The sequence below is a fragment of the Drosophila sulfurigaster genome, chromosome 3 (genome assembly GCF_023558435.1).
Source record: "Drosophila sulfurigaster albostrigata strain 15112-1811.04 chromosome 3, ASM2355843v2, whole genome shotgun sequence".
NCBI classification, from domain to species: domain Eukaryota; kingdom Metazoa; phylum Arthropoda; class Insecta; order Diptera; family Drosophilidae; genus Drosophila; species Drosophila sulfurigaster.
This window is the reverse complement of record NC_084883.1, coordinates 47,900,840-47,919,514: the sequence shown is the minus strand read 5'-3', so window position 1 is coordinate 47,919,514 and position 18,675 is coordinate 47,900,840. Positions and strand designations below refer to the sequence as shown.

Sequence of the window (18,675 nt, the reverse complement as noted above, 5' to 3'; positions counted from 1 at the left end):
GTTCTTTGTCGTCATAATTCTTTGATATTTGCGTTTATAAGAAATTTGATGAACGCTTTGCTTGTATTTTCTTTTTGTATATACAAAAACAGTTTACAATAGATTTAAATTATTAGAAGTAAGCATAATCATAATAAGTACGAGTAGCAGTTTAAGGAAGGGGCACAATACTAGCATACTTGCATTATAGTTAGAGGGGAGTTCGAATGGTGTTTGGTTTGAGGGGTTTTTGGGTTAGTAGATGTGATGTTACGAGTAAATATGAATAGATTACACTAGGATGGGCTTTACGTTAACAGTCGTAGTAGCATTTGGAACCCAAACTTCAATCAGTCGTAGGGGACTCCCCCTCTTCAGCGGTTGCGGACAGGGGAAATCCCTACAAGTGCGGGGTTCCAGCTTATTGTTGGCTTCTTGTCCACTATAAGTTATTGACGCTAATTATCTGATTGATCCAGCCAATGAAGGAGGAGACCTTCACATAAACACCGGGCACATCGACACGTCCGCACCCAAAGCCCCAAGAAACGAGGCCAGCCAACTCAAAGAACCCATCGTCCTGGCAGACCAAGGGACCGCCGCCATCACCCTGGCAGGCATCGTGTCCCTCTTCGCCGCCAGCACAGAAACTGGAAGCGGGCAGTATGAAGATCTTCTCGGTGACGGCGTTCACTTTGCGTATACACTCCGTATCGCTGACAATGGGAATCTCCGCCTCACGCACGCGCAACGGTATGGGACCAGCTGTAAAAGCAGAGAAGGGGTAAAGCAATGATTTTAGCGCGAGGCATTTCTTAGGGTAATCTAACTTACCTTCACCCATGTAACCGTAACCGGTGACCGTGCAACGTTTGCCAGCCGTATGACTCACGCCACGAGCTGGCAAACACACAAGGCAGACGCCATCACGTAACTCTGCCTGACCGTGCAGCTTAAGCAGCGCAATATCGTTGTCCAAAGTTTGGCTGTTGTGGTTGTGGTGAATGTACGTTGTGGCCACACGCAATGTCTGTGCTCCTGGACTGCCGTACTTTCGGGTCAGATCGTAGTCACCAACGCGCACGTAGATGGCATCGCCCGAGCGCACAATGCTGAAAGCAGAAAGAGGAAATTGTTTAGCCACGATAAAATAGCCTTGAGAAAATACTAATTTAAATAAAATAGCCCTGAGAAATAACTAATTTTTGCTAGATCAACACGATTTGTTTTCGAAAAGTGAATAAAAACTGGTAGATAGTCAAAAAGATATCCTGAGATATCCTGAATGAAGGCAGATTCCCTTGAATATATGACGAATTTCTTTTAAAGAAAGGAAGAAACTTTAGTGGAAATAAATTTGTTTATATATAGAGGATTTTTCGGGAAAAAATGGATCGAAGGGATTTAATTGGAGACTTCGTTACGCATATTGAACTTTATTATATTTTCTGTTCACTTACTTGGTCACGCAATGCGCTGCAGTCAACACCCATTGGGTACCAATAAGAGCCGCACCGCAGAGATACTGGTTCAGGGAATTGATCAACGCTACTTGCCAGCACCACTCGCCATTCTCGCCATCCTCTCCACCGACCACACGTGCTCTCCGCCTGCTGCTGTAATTCTGTTGCAATTGTTGTTGATAATACTCCGGATAGACAATTGCTGTCTGCTCGCCTTGCTCGTGATACGATCTCAGCTGATTGCTCTGCACACCGCCGCTTTCCACGAGATCGCCCAGCTTGTCGTTGTGTATTTGAATGGGCACAATAGCTGAACCGAGCACAAGACGCTCTGTAGACTTGCTAATGGTGCTGCTGCTGGGATACGACATAGTCAATTGACGAGCCGTGCGCTGCACACCATACTTGGCCCGGGCATAGGAAACCAGATTGAGGGCTGGCGAGCTACTTGAACGTCCAGTGCGCAGCGTGCCCTTGACACCGCACACATACTTGGAGTAGACATGGGGACGTGGTGTCGTTGTCGTGGTGCTTGTCGTTGTTGTAGGAGCTGTGGCTGGTGGCAGGGCGGGTCCTGGCTGTGGTCCCGGTCCGGGTCCGTAGTAGTCCGCATAGCTGGGCGGTGCTGGCTGATAGGGATGTGGTTGATGGTGCTGTGGTGGTGGTGGCGGCACAGCTGGCAACTGATTCGACATATATGACGTGGGTGGATAAGGCGGTGGTGGTGGCTGCTGTTGCGGTTGTGTGGCATAGGGTGGCGGAGGCGGTCCCATGGGTGGATAATTGAAGTAGGACGTATCATTGCGTGTCTGGAACTGTTGTTTCTCCAGTATCTTGCTCTTGGGTGCACAGCAAATCTGTCCTGAACGTTTGCATCTAAACAGATCCGTCATCTCGGCGTTTTCTGCGCAGAGTTCAAACACAAATTAGTTGAAATGTATATGAGGGAGATTTTTAGTACTTACTGAAGCAGGTAAAGCTGAGAAGGCTAACGATGCAAGAGCCGGGACATTCCTCGCGTGGATCGGGACTTGGCGTATTGGGCAGCACATAAGGCGGTGCTGTTGGCGGTGGTGTTGGTGGTGGTGTCGGTGGTGGCAACTTCGGTTTGGGCGCACCCGCGCGGGAATTGTCACAGCAGACCGAACCCTTAGAGCAAGTGGTGGGAGTTGAGACCAAAATCGAGGGACGTTCACAGAAAGCGGCCATAATGTTGAGCAGACAGAAACCGGGACAACGTGGCACTTGGGGTGGTGCCTGCGGTGTTGGTGGCGGTGCCGGAGAGTTCAGTGTGTTCTCCGCAAACGAAATGATCTGCGACAGAAAGTCTCCACCTCCGCCGCCCTGCGAGGCAGCCGGTGGTGGCGGTGGTGCCGAGGTGACGGGACGCACTGGTTTCGTGGCTGGTTTGGCAGCAATCTTCGTGGCTGGTTTACTGGATGCCGGTGTCTTAGCTGGTGGCGATGATTCAGAGGCACTGCCGGTGACACAGCAGCTGCCCTCGCCGGGACAAAAGGCTTCCGAGTCGATGTCATCGCAGAAAATGGCAAAGATGCCATTCATGCACTCGCCCTCACATTCCTTTAACTCGGGTCCTTGTCCCTGATTCTGCGACTGACCGGACTTCAACTTATTATTGCTACTGCTTTCTTCTTGTTCCTCATCTTCCTCCTCTTCTTCTTCCTCCTCCTCAGCAGCTGCCTCTGTTGTGGTCGTCGTGGTAGTCTTTTTATGCTTCGTGGGTTTCTGGGCATTGCTGTTGCTATTGGTGTTGGTTTTGGTTCGAGCTGGCTCCGGTGTGGTGCTAGTTGTGGTGGTGCTGCTTGTTGTCGTGGTGCTGCTGCTCGTTTTGGTGGGTGTAGACTTAACCAGAGTCTGATTGCTCTTCAAATTGCTCATGTGCTCTGCGTGATGAAGATATATGGTAATATTATGTATGAAATTGACACTCAATTTAAAAGTTGTTTTTGTGTTTTTATTCTTTCTATGAAAGAGGGGATTTGAGTAAATCCCCTTCTTTACAAATGTGACGACTACTTACTAGCTGGTATATAGATGTCCTTGGGCAGCTTTCCGTTAGCATACTCATCCAGCGAGACGCAGCATTTGGTGCCCTCCTTGCAGAGATCTCCAGTGGTCAAATAAGCCTCACAGTATTCCGCAATGCGATCCGCCACACAGACGCCAGTGCAGTTCTCTGGAGTAAAGAGTAGGGAAAACTGAGTACTGAACCGAACTAAAGCAACTTCTACTTACTGCTCTCATTGGCAATTTTGCCTAGATCATCCTTATCCTTGGGCTTAGCTGTCGTCGACTTTTTAGTCGTCGCAGCGGGTTTCTTCGTCGTTGTGCTTGGTGCTCCAGTAGTAGCAGGCGGACGCTTGGGCTGTGTCTTTGGCTTCGGCTTGGGCGTGGTGCTGGCCGTGGTTGTGGTGCGTCGTGTGGTGCTTGTGCTAGCCACTGTGGTGGTGCTACGTTGTGTGGTGCTCGTTGTTGTGGTGCTGCTGATCTTCGGTGTAGTTGCAGGCGGTGTTCGCAAAGCGGTGGCATTTTTACCTAGTCACACAGATGGTAGCCGGAAAATAATTAAGTGGGTCAGTTAATGAGAGAAACTAATTACCTGGTGCGCTCTCTATGCAGCACTTCATACTGGGCGAGGGACAGGGCACATCATCGAGAACCTCGTAGCAGATGAGCGTGGCCAGTGTGTGGACACAAACGCCAGGACAGTCCTTGGCATCTGCAGTGCTGGTAATGGTGTCTAGGAGACCTAAGAGACAACAAAGCAAACCAGAAAGAGTAAGTAACCAGAGTGGAGAGGAGAGTCTGGGTCTGGGTCAACGTATTTAAGTTTGACAACTTTTTAATCTTAAATTCCCAAAGTTGGAAAGATTTAATATTTGTTTAAGGATTAACAAAAAACTGATATTGAGAGAAGGAATTGGGACTTTTCCGTACCTGACAAAAAGCTCCCTGCTAGCGATTCATCCTGCGCTTTGACCAGCGTTGTACTGGCCAAAAGCAGGCTGAAGCACACTGTGTATAAAATGTGGCAGCCGGACATAATGTTACTTGCTGCTCTTCTTCGTCAGCTACTACTATTTTATTTCTTCCACTTTTTGTTGTATTTGTTTTCTTTAACGTTTCCTGGGGCGTTGTCGGAGCTCACGTGCTCATCTTCTCGTTGCAAGAATCTGAAATCGAAAAAATGAAATTAGCCAAAGTGAAAGTCGGCAGCTGGCTACTGAGTGCTGACTGAGTCATCTGTTTTTTTATTTTTATTTTTTTTATTTGTGCCCATGTAACCCCCACGAAAGGCCTGTGACGTAACAGTTAAGATCGCAGTTTGGCGTCGGTTTCGGTGTCGGAGCGTAAGCGTAAGCGCCTAAGATCATTGGCCTAGAAAGAGCTCATAAAGTTGATCGCAAACGGTCCGTTGCCACCTTGTTGCAACTGATAACAGCAACTTGTTCTGGCGACACGTCGAGCGAAAGAGAGAGAGGGAGAGAGAGAACGGGAGCTGCCCCCAAAACCAGTTTGATGAAGTTGCGAGTCGCCTCGTTTTGTGGATGGGAATGGAGCTGGGAGCTTTGAGCTGTGACTGGTTCTGTGACAGGTGCGATCATACCGTTGCGTTTGCTTCTTTGTGCGCTGAGAGTTCTGTGTCCCATTTCAATATTACGTATACGTATATTTTTGTTGAGGGGGGAACAAAGGGATTGTGTCTCCAGCTTAGCATGAAAATGGGCACAACTCAGTTAGAATTCCGAGTTCGGTTTGTGGGCCTAATAAATGTATTTGGGTTGCTTGAACTTCAGAAACGGGTTTGCCACACATAAATCATCTATCAAAAATGTCGAAAAATACCTCACATAATTTGTATGCTGGGATAAGTATGTTTCTTTGTCGTGCAATTAACATTAAAGAAAGACGTTGTAAATGCCACACGATCTTTGTGAATGAAATAGAAAGTATCCGGCAAAAGATATCGCACTTCGAAGATCTTTAGCGAAAGTGCAGGCCATTTGACAATGGCAATGGCCACAAGACTGGAGAATGAAAAGTGTAAGAGATATATATGTATACACAGAGCAGAGCAATTATATTCAGTGTCTTCGGCATTAAAAATAAACCCCCACCCGCCTTGGCCTCACGTGCTCTGTGCTCTGTTCGCTGTTCGCTGTGTCGCTTTCACGTTCAACTCAAAACAACCGAAGACAGAAGACTTGAAGACTGTTGATGAAGACGCAGAAAACCGGAAATTTGTTAAAAGGGCCGCGACGCATTTGAAACCGATCGTGTGACAATCCTCATTCTGGCCATCGCTAGAAGAAAGCTAATGCCAACAGCTGGAGAGCTGGAGAGCCTGCTAGAGTCAGCCAGCACGTATTTTGGGTCAACCCAAAGACTCACTGTCATTCCTGTCTCCCTCTCGCTTCCCCTCGCTCTCCCTCGTTCTTTCTTCATTTCTTTGGCCGCCTACGCCAGCATGAATACAAAGTCCGGCACCAAAAACAGAGCCCCCCAAACCAAAGTGGGTCAGATGCATAAGGCGCGACGTTGTCGGCACGTTTAACACATTTTCCCCGCTACCTCCGTTCCCCGCCCCTCCCGGGTTTGTTACTTTAGCATTTGGCATGCGAATAATGCGTTCTCTCTTACTCCTCCCTATCTCACACACTCTCTCTCTCTCCCAAGTTGTTAAGAATTTCTTTCATTGTTTTCTTGTTGGCCAAAAACAAACACACATACACTGACACATTTGAATGCCTCCATCGAACGGTTAACAATAACGGTAAACGTCTTAGGTGTAGCAACATTCTTAGAAGCGCGGGGAGGAAGCAGCGGGTAAGAGTTAGATTTGGACAACTATTTTAAGTCAGCGGCTCAATTTGCAAATCGTCCAAACTCTTTCATTTTTAGCACTTCCCGAGACGTCAACACATTCTACACACATTCGTACACACATACATTCAGTACACACACACACACACACATATACACAATTACACTCGCGTTGTCGACGCACTTTGAACAAGTCAAGTGAGATTTTCTTTGCAGTTTTATTGAGCATTTACTGTAACATAACTGTTAGCTAGATCAGCTTGCAGGAGACATGTTGGCATGCAACCTGGAATGCGGCACAGTTTGCTTGCCACTGCCACCTGCTGCCAGTTAAGGCCATATGCAAAGTCTGCCACACAAATACCAACGAACTGACACACACACACAGAAACAGTCACAACTTGAACACACTAACCGAGTGTTGTAAAGGCCTTGGCTGCTTTGATTGGGGCCGACTGCACCTTGCGAAAGCCAGCAACAAACTGACCATCGCTCAAGGTTCTCGACGCTTGGGAAGCCAAGCCAAGGCCAAGCTAAAAGACTTTTGAGCGCGGCTCGGAGAAAGTGAGCAAAAGAAACGAACGCAAAGAGATTGAAGAATCGTGTGTGTGCTCTTTAGTGCTCTACTCTCTCTCACTCTCTTCTTCGCTTGCTCTCTTTAACACCTGTGTTGTGAGTGTTGCATGCAGCAGCTACCTGTTGAACGCCGGCTGTTCACAACAACAGCTGCCCAGCTGCTGTCGGACGCGGGTCAAACTCTTTTCGCATTAGCGTATTATGATCACAAGTAAATAATGCCAGCCCATTTCTAGGTTTACCTATGCAAATCTCAAGTGTTGCCACCCTTCGCTTCATTTGCAACCTATGCAAATTTCGCACCCTTTGTTCATTTATTGCCTTTTTCGCAAGTCGTCAGCGGGAGATTTGCACATCTCATTCTCGATTTCGTATGCAAATCGCAAATCTTTCATTATGCATTTTTGAAGAGAGCTGTTGACGTTTCACTGTTGTCAAACATTGTAAAATGCAATTACGAGTGCATAAATCAATGCAAAATATTTCTTAATCGTTAACTGGCTGGGAAAATTGCATAAGCTGTTACGTAAGCCGAAGGTTCTTACGTGGTTTTGCATAAGCCTAACCTCAAGGAGTTGCTGAAAGTGCCTTCAAAGGATTTACGGCTTAAGTTATGTAAATTACACTATAATGCCAAGTAATGAGACTCTTCTTATGTGAATTTTAAGATCGTGATTCTGCATACGATTATGTATACCAAAATATTTCTGACTAATAATGTTTTAAATATTCGCTAATGGTGAAAATAAAATATTTAAAAAACAACAATTTTTTTGTTAGTGTTATACGAAGTTTAAATTACTTCTCATTCGTTATTATTAAACTTTATAAAATACAAATTAAATCATTTAAATTAAAAAGGAATATGTCAAGAGCATACCTAATTTTTTTAATCTTTAAGGTAAGGGAAATGGTTTTGTTTTTATTTAAATGCTTCTATTTTTTAAATTATAGGATGAGATAAGACCTTCAGTTTAGAATAGGACCAGATCAAATTTTTATTTATTGTAATAATATATTACAATTACAACTACAAATACTAAGTAAATAATAACAAGCAATTTAAATATTCAAACCTATTTTATACATTTGATTATCTCTGAGAATTCTTGCTTTTAATAACATTGCGAAATGGAATTTTGTTTGCTTAATTTTAAAAATAAAATTTTTTAATTTAATATTACAGTCCCAGTTATAAATACTAAGAAAATTGTAAAGATCACTGTAAATTCTATTCATTTTTTATATCTTATGAAATTTCTATAATTTCCATCATTATAAATACAATTTGTGTTTGCCTATAACTTCTGTTTGATGCCAACTAATTAGGCTTGGCATACTAAAAGCAAACGCCCCATCGAATCAAATGTCTATGAAAGGGACATGAGACGTTTCGCGGATGTTCCCAGGCTCAGTCTCAGTCTCAGCTTCAGTCACAGACACAGACACAAACGCATCTTTGCCCTTTCCAGCGAAACATCTTCACACGACGCGCTCGATCAAGGAAATTTGAATAAAACGCTGCAAAGCAAAAAAAAAAATTGAAAGTGGTAAAAAAAAGTGAAAAAACTTAAAAAAAAAAAATCGAGAAAAAAACTTATTTATCATTCTAAGCGTTGCGTGTGAGCATTTTATACCTGAACTTGATCCCTGGCCCCTGGGCAAAGGCAAATAGATAAGGCTGCCTGTGTGGTGGTGTCGTGTGGTGGTGGTTTCGCCAACAGGATCTCGTCCTCGTCCTCGTCCTCGGCGTCGTCGTCATCGTCATCGTATGCAAATCACTCGACGAAGCTGAGCCCGAGACTGAGCCGCCGTCCACGATGATTCCTTTTCAATTCAAACAATGCCAAGGGTCGCCCTGTCCCTGTCCTTTGGCCACATGTATGTTTTGTGTCTGCGTTTTTTATACATTAATCGTCCTATTTAAAAAAAATTGATCAAACCCTTTCCCGATGTACGCGTTTTTTTTAGCTGATTTTTCCTCTTTTTTTTATACCGTTTGCTCATCCCGTTGCCGATTTTCACTTTTTCGTGAGAACTTTAGAGAATTTGAATGCACCTTGAGCTGAATACTAAATGAATAGGCAGCTGAGTGAATTCTATAACTATGATTGACTTGGGGACAATATTAATGAAGACTATAATATAATATACTAAATTAAGTCGACTCCAAAGAAATTGGAATAGCATAATATGGACGAATTAATATAAAATTACAACAAATTTAAAAAGAATTGTATAACAATATTTAATTCACTAAAATTATTAAAAATATTTAAAATTATTGCAACTTAAGAATGATTGAAATATCTTTATCTACCTCATAAATTCTTAAACTTCATATGTTATTTTCTTACATTTTCTTTTCTATTGTGGTTACATCGATTGCTCTCAGTCAATTCAATAGAATGCTCGAGGCGATTATGCTTAATCATTTTACCCGCCTGCCCTCATCCCCTTTGTGTCATCGAAGCGTCATAAGCGATTCACCCCCTGGTGTGGCTGATCTGTTTTTGGGACAGACCGAAATCTGGGCAAGAGTTCAATTTGCATATCGAAGATCATGTAAATTGTAAGGGCTGAGGGTTTGTCATGGGAACAAAAGATGCATTCAATATCGAAGAATGGATTGATGAAATCAATATTTGAGGTAATTAATTAACAGCACAACAAGAAACCAACAACAATATTACCATATATTTAGCAATCAATTTCAGACAATTCAAACCTATTGGAATTTCAAATCAAACACAAGAAGTCAAATGATATAAAAGTATCAAATGTCAAAATTTCGCATTATCAGTATTATCAAATACTATTACTTGAATATAAATACTCCTTCCAATCATATTGTTGCTTTCAATCAAGATTACTAAGTTTTAGTAAATATTTAGAACAAATAAAGTTATTCCACTGACATTAAATTTGACCACACATTACACTATTAAATATTTCCAATATAAACAGTTCAATCTAATTCTAAAACAAGCTGAAAATTAAACAGTCAAAATCTATGTCTAATCTTAATTAAAAAAAAAAAAAAAAACAATTTCTTTAAAGCGTGAAATAATATATTAAAGTAAAAAAAAAAACAAATAATAATTTCTTTAAAGCGTGAAATAATATATTAAAGTAACGCAGATGATGGATTTGTAACGCTCGCCAAAACTAATTCTTTACTATTGCAAATAAATAAATAAATGGTGACATTGTTAAAAATGTAGTAAATAAATTAAAATAATCAGTTTCATTGGCAACCAAAATTTTCATTGTCATTCCTAATAGATGTAATTTGAATGTAACCGATTTTGATCCTAATTCCTCTGATGTGGCAACCCCGTCGCTGATAACACATCAATGGCATCGAAGCATCGATACTTCCACGTACCACAATAATACACACCTATCGATATTTACGTACGTGTCCAATATCAGCTGCGACTGAAACAAACAATGTGCGGTACATAAATACCTGGACTCTGGCTTGTAAAACGAATTAGCTGGTGAAATCAGTGAGAATTAGTTGTCTGCTCCGAGGCGAACAATAAACTAGTACACGCAGGGCAGAGGTAGAAGAAGACGAAACGCCCACAACAAACAGACAAGATGACGACACAACGAAAAGTGCGGCGCAATCTTTTAACTGCCAGCGGATTGGCGTTGGCTTTGCTGCTCGTCTTGTTATATTGGACCGATTTCACGCGCGGCTACTTTGCGGCACTCGATGAGGCGGAGACAAACAAGAATTGCTTCTGCGAGGTGAGTGGAGAAAGCGAATCAAAGTTAGCAATAAAACCAACAACAACAAAACTCTTATTACACACAGCTGGAAGGCTCGATTAATGACTGCAGCTGTGATGTGGACACCGTGGATCACTTTAACAACATGAAGGTCTATCCGCGGCTGCAGAGCTTATTGGTGAAGAATTTCTTTCGATTCTACAAGGTGAATCTAAAGCAGGATTGTCCCTTTTGGCCAGATGACAGTCGCTGTGCCATGCGATTCTGTCAGGTGGAGAACTGTGAGGAGCAAGCCATACCCCAGGGCATCAAGGAGAAGGGCGAGCACAGGGACAAGACGGCATCGTTCAAGGTGAGTGAAGTGTTGTGGTGTATTTATCGCCTATATATTTGCTGCACTATCTGTCTGTTGGCTTTTATCAGTTTGTTATGCGCGCGGAAATTCGAATTAATTGATTTGCAATACAAGCACACCGTTCACAAATACCATTATACGATTTATAATTATCTTGAAGCTGACGCCATAAATAGTAACGCTATCTGTCGCACTCTTGTGAATGGGGAACCGTGAACGTGTCTGCAATGTGGCAATCACGATGGCCAATCTTCTTGTGGATCGAGTGGAGTTATACGGGCTGAGCAGAGCTGAGCTGACGTGGCCAAGATTTCATTGCACACGCTCTAAACACAGCACACACAACACGCCCCTATTTAAACAATTGTAGTTTGTTTGCATTGTTTCAATCTACTTAAATCGTAATTGTTTGCTCATTGTCTTACTTAATGTCGAATACCTACTTACAATGTTCTTGAAGATTTACACAGCTGTGGTCGAAGTGCTTATTGACCGATTTCCTTAACTCGTTCTCATTTTTCAGTACACAAAAGAGGCGCAAGTGGACAGAAGTTGCTCCGAAGTCGAGGACTTTGACAGTGCCTTGGGTTTCCTCGACACCAGCATCAGCGATCAGGCGCACAAGGAGTTCGAATTGTGGGCCAAACACGACGAAGCCGAGGAAGATTTCTGCATTGTAGATGATCACGATGCTGGAGCACAATATGTCGATCTATTGCTTAATCCTGAACGCTATACGGGATATCGGGGAGATTCGGCGCATCGCATTTGGAAGAGCATCTATTTGGAAAACTGCTTCGGTGGCAACATTGACACGGCCAACAAATTCTCCAGTTATATGCCCCATATGGATTTGCGTGACGTGTGCTTGGAACAGCGTGCTTTCTATCGCATCATTTCGGGCTTGCATTCGAGCATAAACATTCATTTGTGCTCCAAGTATTTGTTGTCTGAGTCGAAGGACTTTCTGGATCCACAAGGAGTTTGGGGACCAAATGTAAAGGAGTTTAAGCAACGCTTCAGTCCCGAGACAACAAGCGGCGAAGGACCGCATTGGCTACGCAATCTATACTTCATTTATCTGGTTGAGCTGAGAGCATTGGCCAAGGCAGCGCCGTATTTGCGACGCGAGGATTACTACACGGGCATTGCCGAGGAGGATGAGGAGGTCAAACTGGCCATGCACGATATGCTATCGGTCATAGAGTGAGTAGCAAATAAAAACTGTGTAATCAACTGTTTCTAATGTTAACGCCCCTCATTTTGAACAGATCATTTCAATCGCACTTCAATGAGAATGCGCTGTTTAGCAGCGGCATTGCCTCGATCAAGTTCAAGCATGACTACAAGGAAAAGTTTAGGAATATATCCAGAATCATGGATTGTGTTGGCTGCGACAAGTGCAAACTGTGGGGAAAACTGCAGACGCAAGGTCTGGGCACAGCACTGAAAATACTGTACTCGGAAAAGCTGAATTTGGCAACGGAAAGCGGGATATGGGATAAGCCGCATATTGAGGCGGATCCTATCTTTAGGCTATCGCGAACAGAAATCGTTGCGCTCTTCAACGCCTTTGGCAGGTAAGTTTCACTTGGCAAACCATTTGAATTCATGTCTAAATTATTGTGCTTTTCAGATTGTCAAACAGTATTTACGAAATGGAAAACTTCCGGCGTGTGCTCAGATAGCCCGACAGTAGATAGGCACCTGATAGAATAGGGGCCGAGTCCTGATAATCCCATCAATCGAGCAACGTTGCGCAATTGCTCAAGCATCTCTCTGTCTCTCAAGTTAGCTGTTAAACGCACATACAACTGTGGACATTATCACAAAATGGATCTTATTTCCGGTTGCCCTCCAATTACAGAAGCCAGAGGCTAACTAACCATGTCGAGCTGCATTATTGTACATAAATTGGGAATGCATTAAAAATTATTCATATATGTAATTGTAGGCTACTTGTACTTTACTTTACCCACTATGCGCTACACAGGTGTATTTTTATTATTGTAAGCTAGCTTAGAACTATTTATTGTGTGTGTAATAGCCTAATTAATAATTAGGAATTAAGCAAATGAAAAAGTGTTGTGCAATACATTTAATAATATGCGGCGATCGTTTTAATTTAAATTGTACTTATAACCGTTCACAGCTGTTAACCGATTATCCGTTTTCAACCGGTTGAGTTGATTGATCAAACAGCGTTGCCATGACAACTTAAGGGTGGCATCGCTGATAGCCAAAAGACGTTTCGATAACGATAAATCTTTATAATTATTTACACTTGTGCCGCATAGCAACCTGAGTTTTCAAAGCCAGTCAATTTGAAGTTGGCAAACAAATTCGAACTCAACAACACACGGAATTCAAGCAAGGATTTTTGCACTTTTCAACTTTCAACAAAATGGTTATTTTGAATGTGAAACGTGGCGATGAAAGCCTCTTTCTGTACGAAACCAGTGTGAACACAGCCACGGATACCGTTATTCGCGAGCTTATCTCCGTGTTCAATGGACGCTTGAAAATTCAACGTTTGTGCATGGAGATTGAAGAGTTGGCCGATCATGGCACCATGTTGCCGGCAGAAATGATTGGTCTCAACGACGATCAAATCGAGGAGCTCAAGCTGAAGGATTCCTTCGCCGACAGATGCATCCCCATGGGCGGCTTTACTTTTAACAAGGATCCGCTGTGCCGCCGCAACGGGCAGCAGCCCAACGAAGCCATGCGCAAAGTGCTGACCAAAGCTATGGCCGATGCCAAAGCCATGGTTGACAAGGTATTAAGTGTAGCTCAACTATTATTCTTAATCTTAATCTTAATTCCACCACAGAAACTGGTCAAGACATCGTCCATTCTTACACTTAAAATCGTGGAAGAGGCGATCAACATTTTGCGTGGCGCTGTGACCATTGTTTACCCCATGAAGTTGCCGCCACACGACACCATTCAGATGGAGTTCGTTAACATGGAGGATTTGAGCGGCACTCAGGCATCCAAGGAGGTCATTGAACCCTCAAAGGCGCAACTCTGGTTTGCCGGTCGTCAAGTCTTGCCCGGCAAGCAGCTAAGCGAGTATCTAGGCAACAACGACAAGACTAAAGTGAGTTGCTAACACTTGAAATAGAAGTCTGTTGTACAGATGTTTATTCTTTTAGGTGGTTGTCAAGCTGAATCAGTTGGGCGAAGGTCCGCCAGGACGTGAGCAGGTGATGACCGAGCAGTTCCGTCGCCAAATGATGGCAGCTGAATATCGTCGCCAGGAGGAGCTCAAGGTAAGTGAGATGCCAAATGCTTTATTCGTTATATATTGGGTCTTACATACGTGTATATAATAAGTATATAATATTTTTATACGTTATATATGTATGCATATGAACTATATCTATAAACAGATTCATAGTGTAGAAAGTGAAGCTTGCTATGAGGTGTTTTCCGACCTGACCCGTTTTCACCGTGATTTCTCTATATAGTATATGTATATATAGTAGTATATAAAGGTATTTTATGGGTATATATTTGCATAGATCAACTAAACTAAATCCAGTATCCTTTTGTATATTGCATAGCTACTAAATCGAACGATCAAGGCAGAGTTGTGTCATGTGAAGTGATGGGATTTTTGGTTGATCTTCTCTCTTCTCGTCTTGATTTGATTTGTCTAGTAAATGCTTTTGCCCAAATTGTTTGGTGCAGTTTCCCTTGGGCAAGTCGTACTCGCTATCTAGTTCAGCAGCTGGGACCATCGAGTTCCAGGTGAGATTATCGTTGGTTCTTGGGTGTAGTTAAATTCTTGGTGTAAATGCAAACTCATCTGCAATGCAAAAGGCACAGCTACTGAACCAGATATCGTCGTCGCCTATTTGTCTATATGTGATCATTTTTGGTTAATAAAGCTCTTGAGAGTTACATTGACTAAGGTCTAAAAATATATGTATATGTATGTATGTATATGTACCACTATTTGGGAAAGTGAAAGCAGATGTGAGCTAAGAATAATAATGAAACTTGGTGTCGTTGCTCTCTAAATATATACTGTATAGTATCTGTTATCTGTATCTGTAGATCCATTGTATAAATGCGGAGGTAAACAGCGCTGAGTAGAAATTAAATTCAGTTCCCATTGTACAATGCACAGGTCCATAAAGATTGATAGAGTCAGTTCCCTAGTATATAAAGTCCCACCTATTATAGTATGACCAGCGGCTTCTCTGGCACATCACACTTGACCGCCTTCTCATCCTCCTCGTCCTGCACAAAATGCTGCTCACTTGTGCCCGAATCTCCTGCTGGACTCAGCGGTATTAACGATTTGGTGCTGCCAACCATTTCATGTGTATCCGGCATTGGATCTATCCCACCCGCTGCCACTGATTGCTGCTCCAAGTCAACGACATCGTCGTCCGTATCGTAGATATTATCTGGCTGCTGCTTTGAGCTGACATTGCCAAACACATCATCATCGGAATCATCTCCGGCGCAGACACAACGCATTTTGGCATCGTCACCCACCTAAAATCAGCCAAGAGATTAGTCCGGAGTGAGCTGAAGAAAACCAACTACAACTCACCTTAACAGACTTGGTGATGACGCACAACGATATGGATGAAACCACAAATAGCACAATGGGTACAATCAACGAGACGAGCAGCTCGCGATACACTTTATCCAGATCGTAGCGTGCGACCACAAATTCCACATTGGTATCCTGGAAAAAAGCAGAACATTCAATTGTAATCTGATACACTTGACTGTGGTTAACTCATCTTACCTTATTGTAGTAGCATTGGTAGCGTGACTGGGCGGTGTTGTTGTCGCCATCGCTGCCATAGCGTGCCACAAAGTCCTTGCACTCGCCGCGCAGTGTATTGACACAACCCTCGAGATTGATGAACAGCTTCTTCCAGCCGTATATGGTGAGGTTGGCCTGGTTGGGCAGAAACTTTTGCTCGGGATCCACGGAGCGTGTGCTGTTGTCATAGATGGCCCAGAACTGTGTAAAGTTCATGAATGGAGCGGGCAATGTGTCATGCTCCAGCAAGGTGCCATTCAGACAATCTGTGGCGCTGCAAAGAGAAGATTAACAAGTAAAACAGTTGTTTCTCTCGACTGTCTGAGACCCTGTAATTGATCTAGTAAAGATTAAGACGCGAATGTAATCCCTAGGTAGCTGTTGGGGAATCAATATCTACTTCCTAGTTTCTTCAGTCTTTTACCCAAATTCCACATTGATGGGGAAGGAATCAATATCTATATACTTCAGTCTGTTACCCACATTCCAACAAACTTTAAAGACTCTCAAACATCCTAAATACTTGGTGTCAAACTGCGTTGTTAATTGTTCACACTTACGTGATGCGATTGTCGGTTTTGCTCACAGTGACTGTGGCGCAGTTGGTCAAGAGATTGCCGTCGTCCTCCTTCCAGAACTCCGTGGGCTCAATGCGCACGCCATGCTCCTTGCCACGTGCCTCATTGAAAGCCACCGCGTTCTCGCAGTCGGCAGCAATCACATTGTCCTCCTGCAAACAGCATGATTAGGATTAAATAGAGCAAGATTACAGAAGACCTTAGCTTACATGCATGATGAGTGTGTTGATGTTAGCTGTGGTGATGCGGGAGCAGTAGCGATCACAGCTGAAGGGACGTCGGATCTTGGTGCAGTGCACTCCGTGGCACTCAAAGAACCCGTTCAGCTTCGTGTTGTCCTTGGCTGAATTTATCGTCGGACCATCGGGTTTGTGGTGGCACAAAAAGAACTCGGACATGTTCTTGCAGTGACCTAAGAAATGAAAGAATTTAATGTGAGTTAATCAACTGATTATAGAAGTGCATAACTTACCATTGGAGCAGTTGAAGACACCGCGAATGTTGTTGCAGACGGTGCCATTGTTGCAGTTGAACTTGTTGAGGCGATTCAGGTCAATCTGTGGGTGGGGTAAGGAAGTGTAATAATAATGATGGCAAGTCAATGATCGTAAAGTTGGCTGACGCCAGCTCGAAATATTTGTGGCACATTAAGAAATGTGACTCACTCGAGATGACGTCGCTGTGTGTGGAGATGCGTAAGGGGTTTGGGGGTTAACAAGATGTCGCTTACCATGGCACAAGAGGTGTTGGTCACCCGGGTGCAGTTGTTGAGCTGAATGTCAGTGCCATTGCGACGCACCACCGAATGGATTTGGGGACAGAAGCCGCTGGTGCGCGTCAAGCACCATTCGCCACACGAAGCCCAAGGACAATTGTTGGGCATCTGACGGTCCACAGTTTGACACATCACCGGATCCAGCTCAAAGCCGGACTTGAAGGCTCTGCAAACAAACACAAGGGAGGAGTTCATTTAGCTCTGAGACGGGACTAAATTGGTCGAGACTTACTTGAGGGACGGCGAGTAGATGGCCACGCTGAGGTAGACAATGGACACGCAGGACAGCACCATGGTCAGCTGGCACAGGCAAATGGCACGACAGATGCGCTTGTCCTGCTCGGGTATCAAACGCGGCTTGTCCTTGCGTCGAGCCATTGCGGGATGCGGAACTACGCTGATTTACGACTTGTTGATTCCCCCACACACAGCACACGGCACGGCACAGACTTCTCCTCTGTTCTCCGTTCTCTGTCCTCTGTTGTTGTCCTTTCACCCAACGCCCGTTTTCAAGGTGATTGCGTTCGTTTGTTTGCTTAGGCGACGGCGGGGAGAAGGGCTGCTCCTTGGGGTTGCTTTTTGGGGGTACGAGTTCGGCTGTGTTTGTTCTATATTTGTGTCAACTGTTTGAGTTTGCTTCAGTTGCCTCCACGACTGTTGTCAATCGCCAGGTGTCGCATGTTTTATGGATGAGAGTTAGTTTTGGATTTGGTTGCGGGTGCGGAAGATGTCCAGGTGGTCTTGATAGGCCTTATCGATGCGTTGATGATTTCGGGGGGATTTTGTCAACTGCGACTTCGATGGTGACTTCGACTGACGACTGCAAAAACGTCACGTCCGCCTCCTGTGCGTGCTGGAACGATACTGACTAACTGACTCGACTCGACTCCTTTAGATCCCAGGGCTGGACGCTCGGTCGGTCAGAAGGATTCGAATTGAATTTCTCTGCACTGCGCACTTTTACTTTCCGAGAAAGCGAAAGTAAAAATGGCCCAAAGCCAAAACCCAAAACAAACCCCAACGCGTTGGTTTTCTTTTTCTTTTTGGTTCAGCTTTGTTTTTGGGGAGCTGGCTGGCTCAACAAATTGTTATCGCTCTCACTCCCACTTGCACTCCACTCCCCCTCTCTCGCTCTCCACGCCTGCGCTGTGAGAGAGTGAGAGAGAACGCGATTGAGTGAGCGGGAGAGCAGCAGCAGAGCTTTTCCTTCTCCCATTCAAATGAAAATACAAGACAACTCTCAATTTGTTTTTCTCTTTTGCTTTCTTTTTTTTTTTTTTTTTTTTTTTAGTGTAATTGTTTATTATTAATTAGGCCGTTAGCTTGTTAAATTTGTTTATTGATAAAGACACGTTAAGTAAAAAATGTTTTAATCATTTTTGCATTCAAATATTTTGTTGTTGGTTTGTATGATTTAAAAAAATTCTCATAAGCAACGTGCGTTATATCGGTTCTGCTATTAAGCTATATATGCCCTATTTACACAAATATCTACTACATATATACATATGTATAACCCATATATCGGGATAGATATCTGTGTAAATGTGGCATATATTTTATGTATATAC

The 18,675-nt window shown here is 43.6% G+C and overlaps 4 protein-coding genes across 4 annotated transcripts; 2 read left to right on the top strand and 2 right to left on the bottom strand.

Annotated features, from left to right (window-relative positions):
• Nucleotides 1-16: 16 nt before the first annotated feature.
• LOC133843201 (protein masquerade) lies at nt 17-6,779 on the bottom strand. Its single transcript, XM_062276642.1, has 9 exons — nt 6,703-6,779; nt 4,401-4,636; nt 4,063-4,212; nt 3,699-3,998; nt 3,484-3,639; nt 2,408-3,346; nt 1,440-2,346; nt 814-1,091; nt 17-744 (listed from the first exon to the last, which is right to left on the bottom strand). Exons 2-9 carry the CDS (start codon nt 4,504-4,506, stop codon nt 422-424), a joined length of 3,159 nt encoding a protein of 1,052 aa, XP_062132626.1. The 5' UTR covers nt 4,507-4,636; nt 6,703-6,779; the 3' UTR covers nt 17-421.
• Nucleotides 6,780-10,094: 3,315 nt separating this feature from the next.
• On the top strand, nt 10,095-13,083 carry LOC133842729 (ero1-like protein). Its single transcript, XM_062275938.1, has 5 exons — nt 10,095-10,622; nt 10,690-10,956; nt 11,483-12,165; nt 12,231-12,539; nt 12,596-13,083. The coding sequence occupies exons 1-5, from the start codon at nt 10,470-10,472 to the stop codon at nt 12,645-12,647; spliced, it is 1,464 nt and encodes a 487-aa protein (XP_062131922.1). The 5' UTR covers nt 10,095-10,469; the 3' UTR covers nt 12,648-13,083.
• A 280-nt stretch (nt 13,084-13,363) lies between these two features.
• Nucleotides 13,364-14,573, top strand: LOC133840109 (cilia- and flagella-associated protein 298). The gene is made up of 4 exons (XM_062271770.1): nt 13,364-13,738; nt 13,793-14,062; nt 14,118-14,234; nt 14,529-14,573. The coding sequence occupies exons 1-4, from the start codon at nt 13,364-13,366 to the stop codon at nt 14,571-14,573; spliced, it is 807 nt and encodes a 268-aa protein (XP_062127754.1).
• LOC133842728 (uncharacterized) lies at nt 13,868-18,236 on the bottom strand. Its single transcript, XM_062275937.1, has 8 exons — nt 17,337-18,236; nt 17,060-17,270; nt 16,802-16,886; nt 16,539-16,741; nt 16,312-16,481; nt 15,731-16,025; nt 15,530-15,667; nt 13,868-15,471 (listed from the first exon to the last, which is right to left on the bottom strand). The coding sequence occupies exons 1-8, from the start codon at nt 17,480-17,482 to the stop codon at nt 15,148-15,150; spliced, it is 1,572 nt and encodes a 523-aa protein (XP_062131921.1). The 5' UTR covers nt 17,483-18,236; the 3' UTR covers nt 13,868-15,147.
• Between the last annotated feature and the right edge of the window lie 439 nt (nt 18,237-18,675).

Coding starts and splice junctions, on each gene's coding strand:
- LOC133842728 (XM_062275937.1), bottom strand. CDS start 17,482: ATGGCTCGACGCAAGGACAAGCCGCGTTTGATACCCGAGCAGGACAAG. Junction 17,271..17,336: donor ATCTACTCGCCGTCCCTCAA/GTAAGTCTCGAC, acceptor GTTTGTTTGCAG/AGCCTTCAAGTCCGGCTTTG. Junction 15,472..15,529: donor TCATCACCAAGTCTGTTAAG/GTGAGTTGTAGT, acceptor GGCTGATTTTAG/GTGGGTGACGATGCCAAAAT.
- LOC133842729 (XM_062275938.1), top strand. CDS start 10,470: ATGACGACACAACGAAAAGTGCGGCGCAATCTTTTAACTGCCAGCGGA. Junction 10,623..10,689: donor ACAAGAATTGCTTCTGCGAG/GTGAGTGGAGAA, acceptor TATTACACACAG/CTGGAAGGCTCGATTAATGA. Junction 12,540..12,595: donor CTCTTCAACGCCTTTGGCAG/GTAAGTTTCACT, acceptor TGTGCTTTTCAG/ATTGTCAAACAGTATTTACG.
- LOC133843201 (XM_062276642.1), bottom strand. CDS start 4,506: ATGTCCGGCTGCCACATTTTATACACAGTGTGCTTCAGCCTGCTTTTG. Junction 3,640..3,698: donor CAAAATTGCCAATGAGAGCA/GTAAGTAGAAGT, acceptor TCTTTACTCCAG/AGAACTGCACTGGCGTCTGT. Junction 3,347..3,483: donor GGACATCTATATACCAGCTA/GTAAGTAGTCGT, acceptor TTCATCACGCAG/AGCACATGAGCAATTTGAAG.
- LOC133840109 (XM_062271770.1), top strand. CDS start 13,364: ATGGTTATTTTGAATGTGAAACGTGGCGATGAAAGCCTCTTTCTGTAC. Junction 13,739..13,792: donor CCAAAGCCATGGTTGACAAG/GTATTAAGTGTA, acceptor ATTCCACCACAG/AAACTGGTCAAGACATCGTC. Junction 14,235..14,528: donor GTCGCCAGGAGGAGCTCAAG/GTAAGTGAGATG, acceptor TATATTGCATAG/CTACTAAATCGAACGATCAA.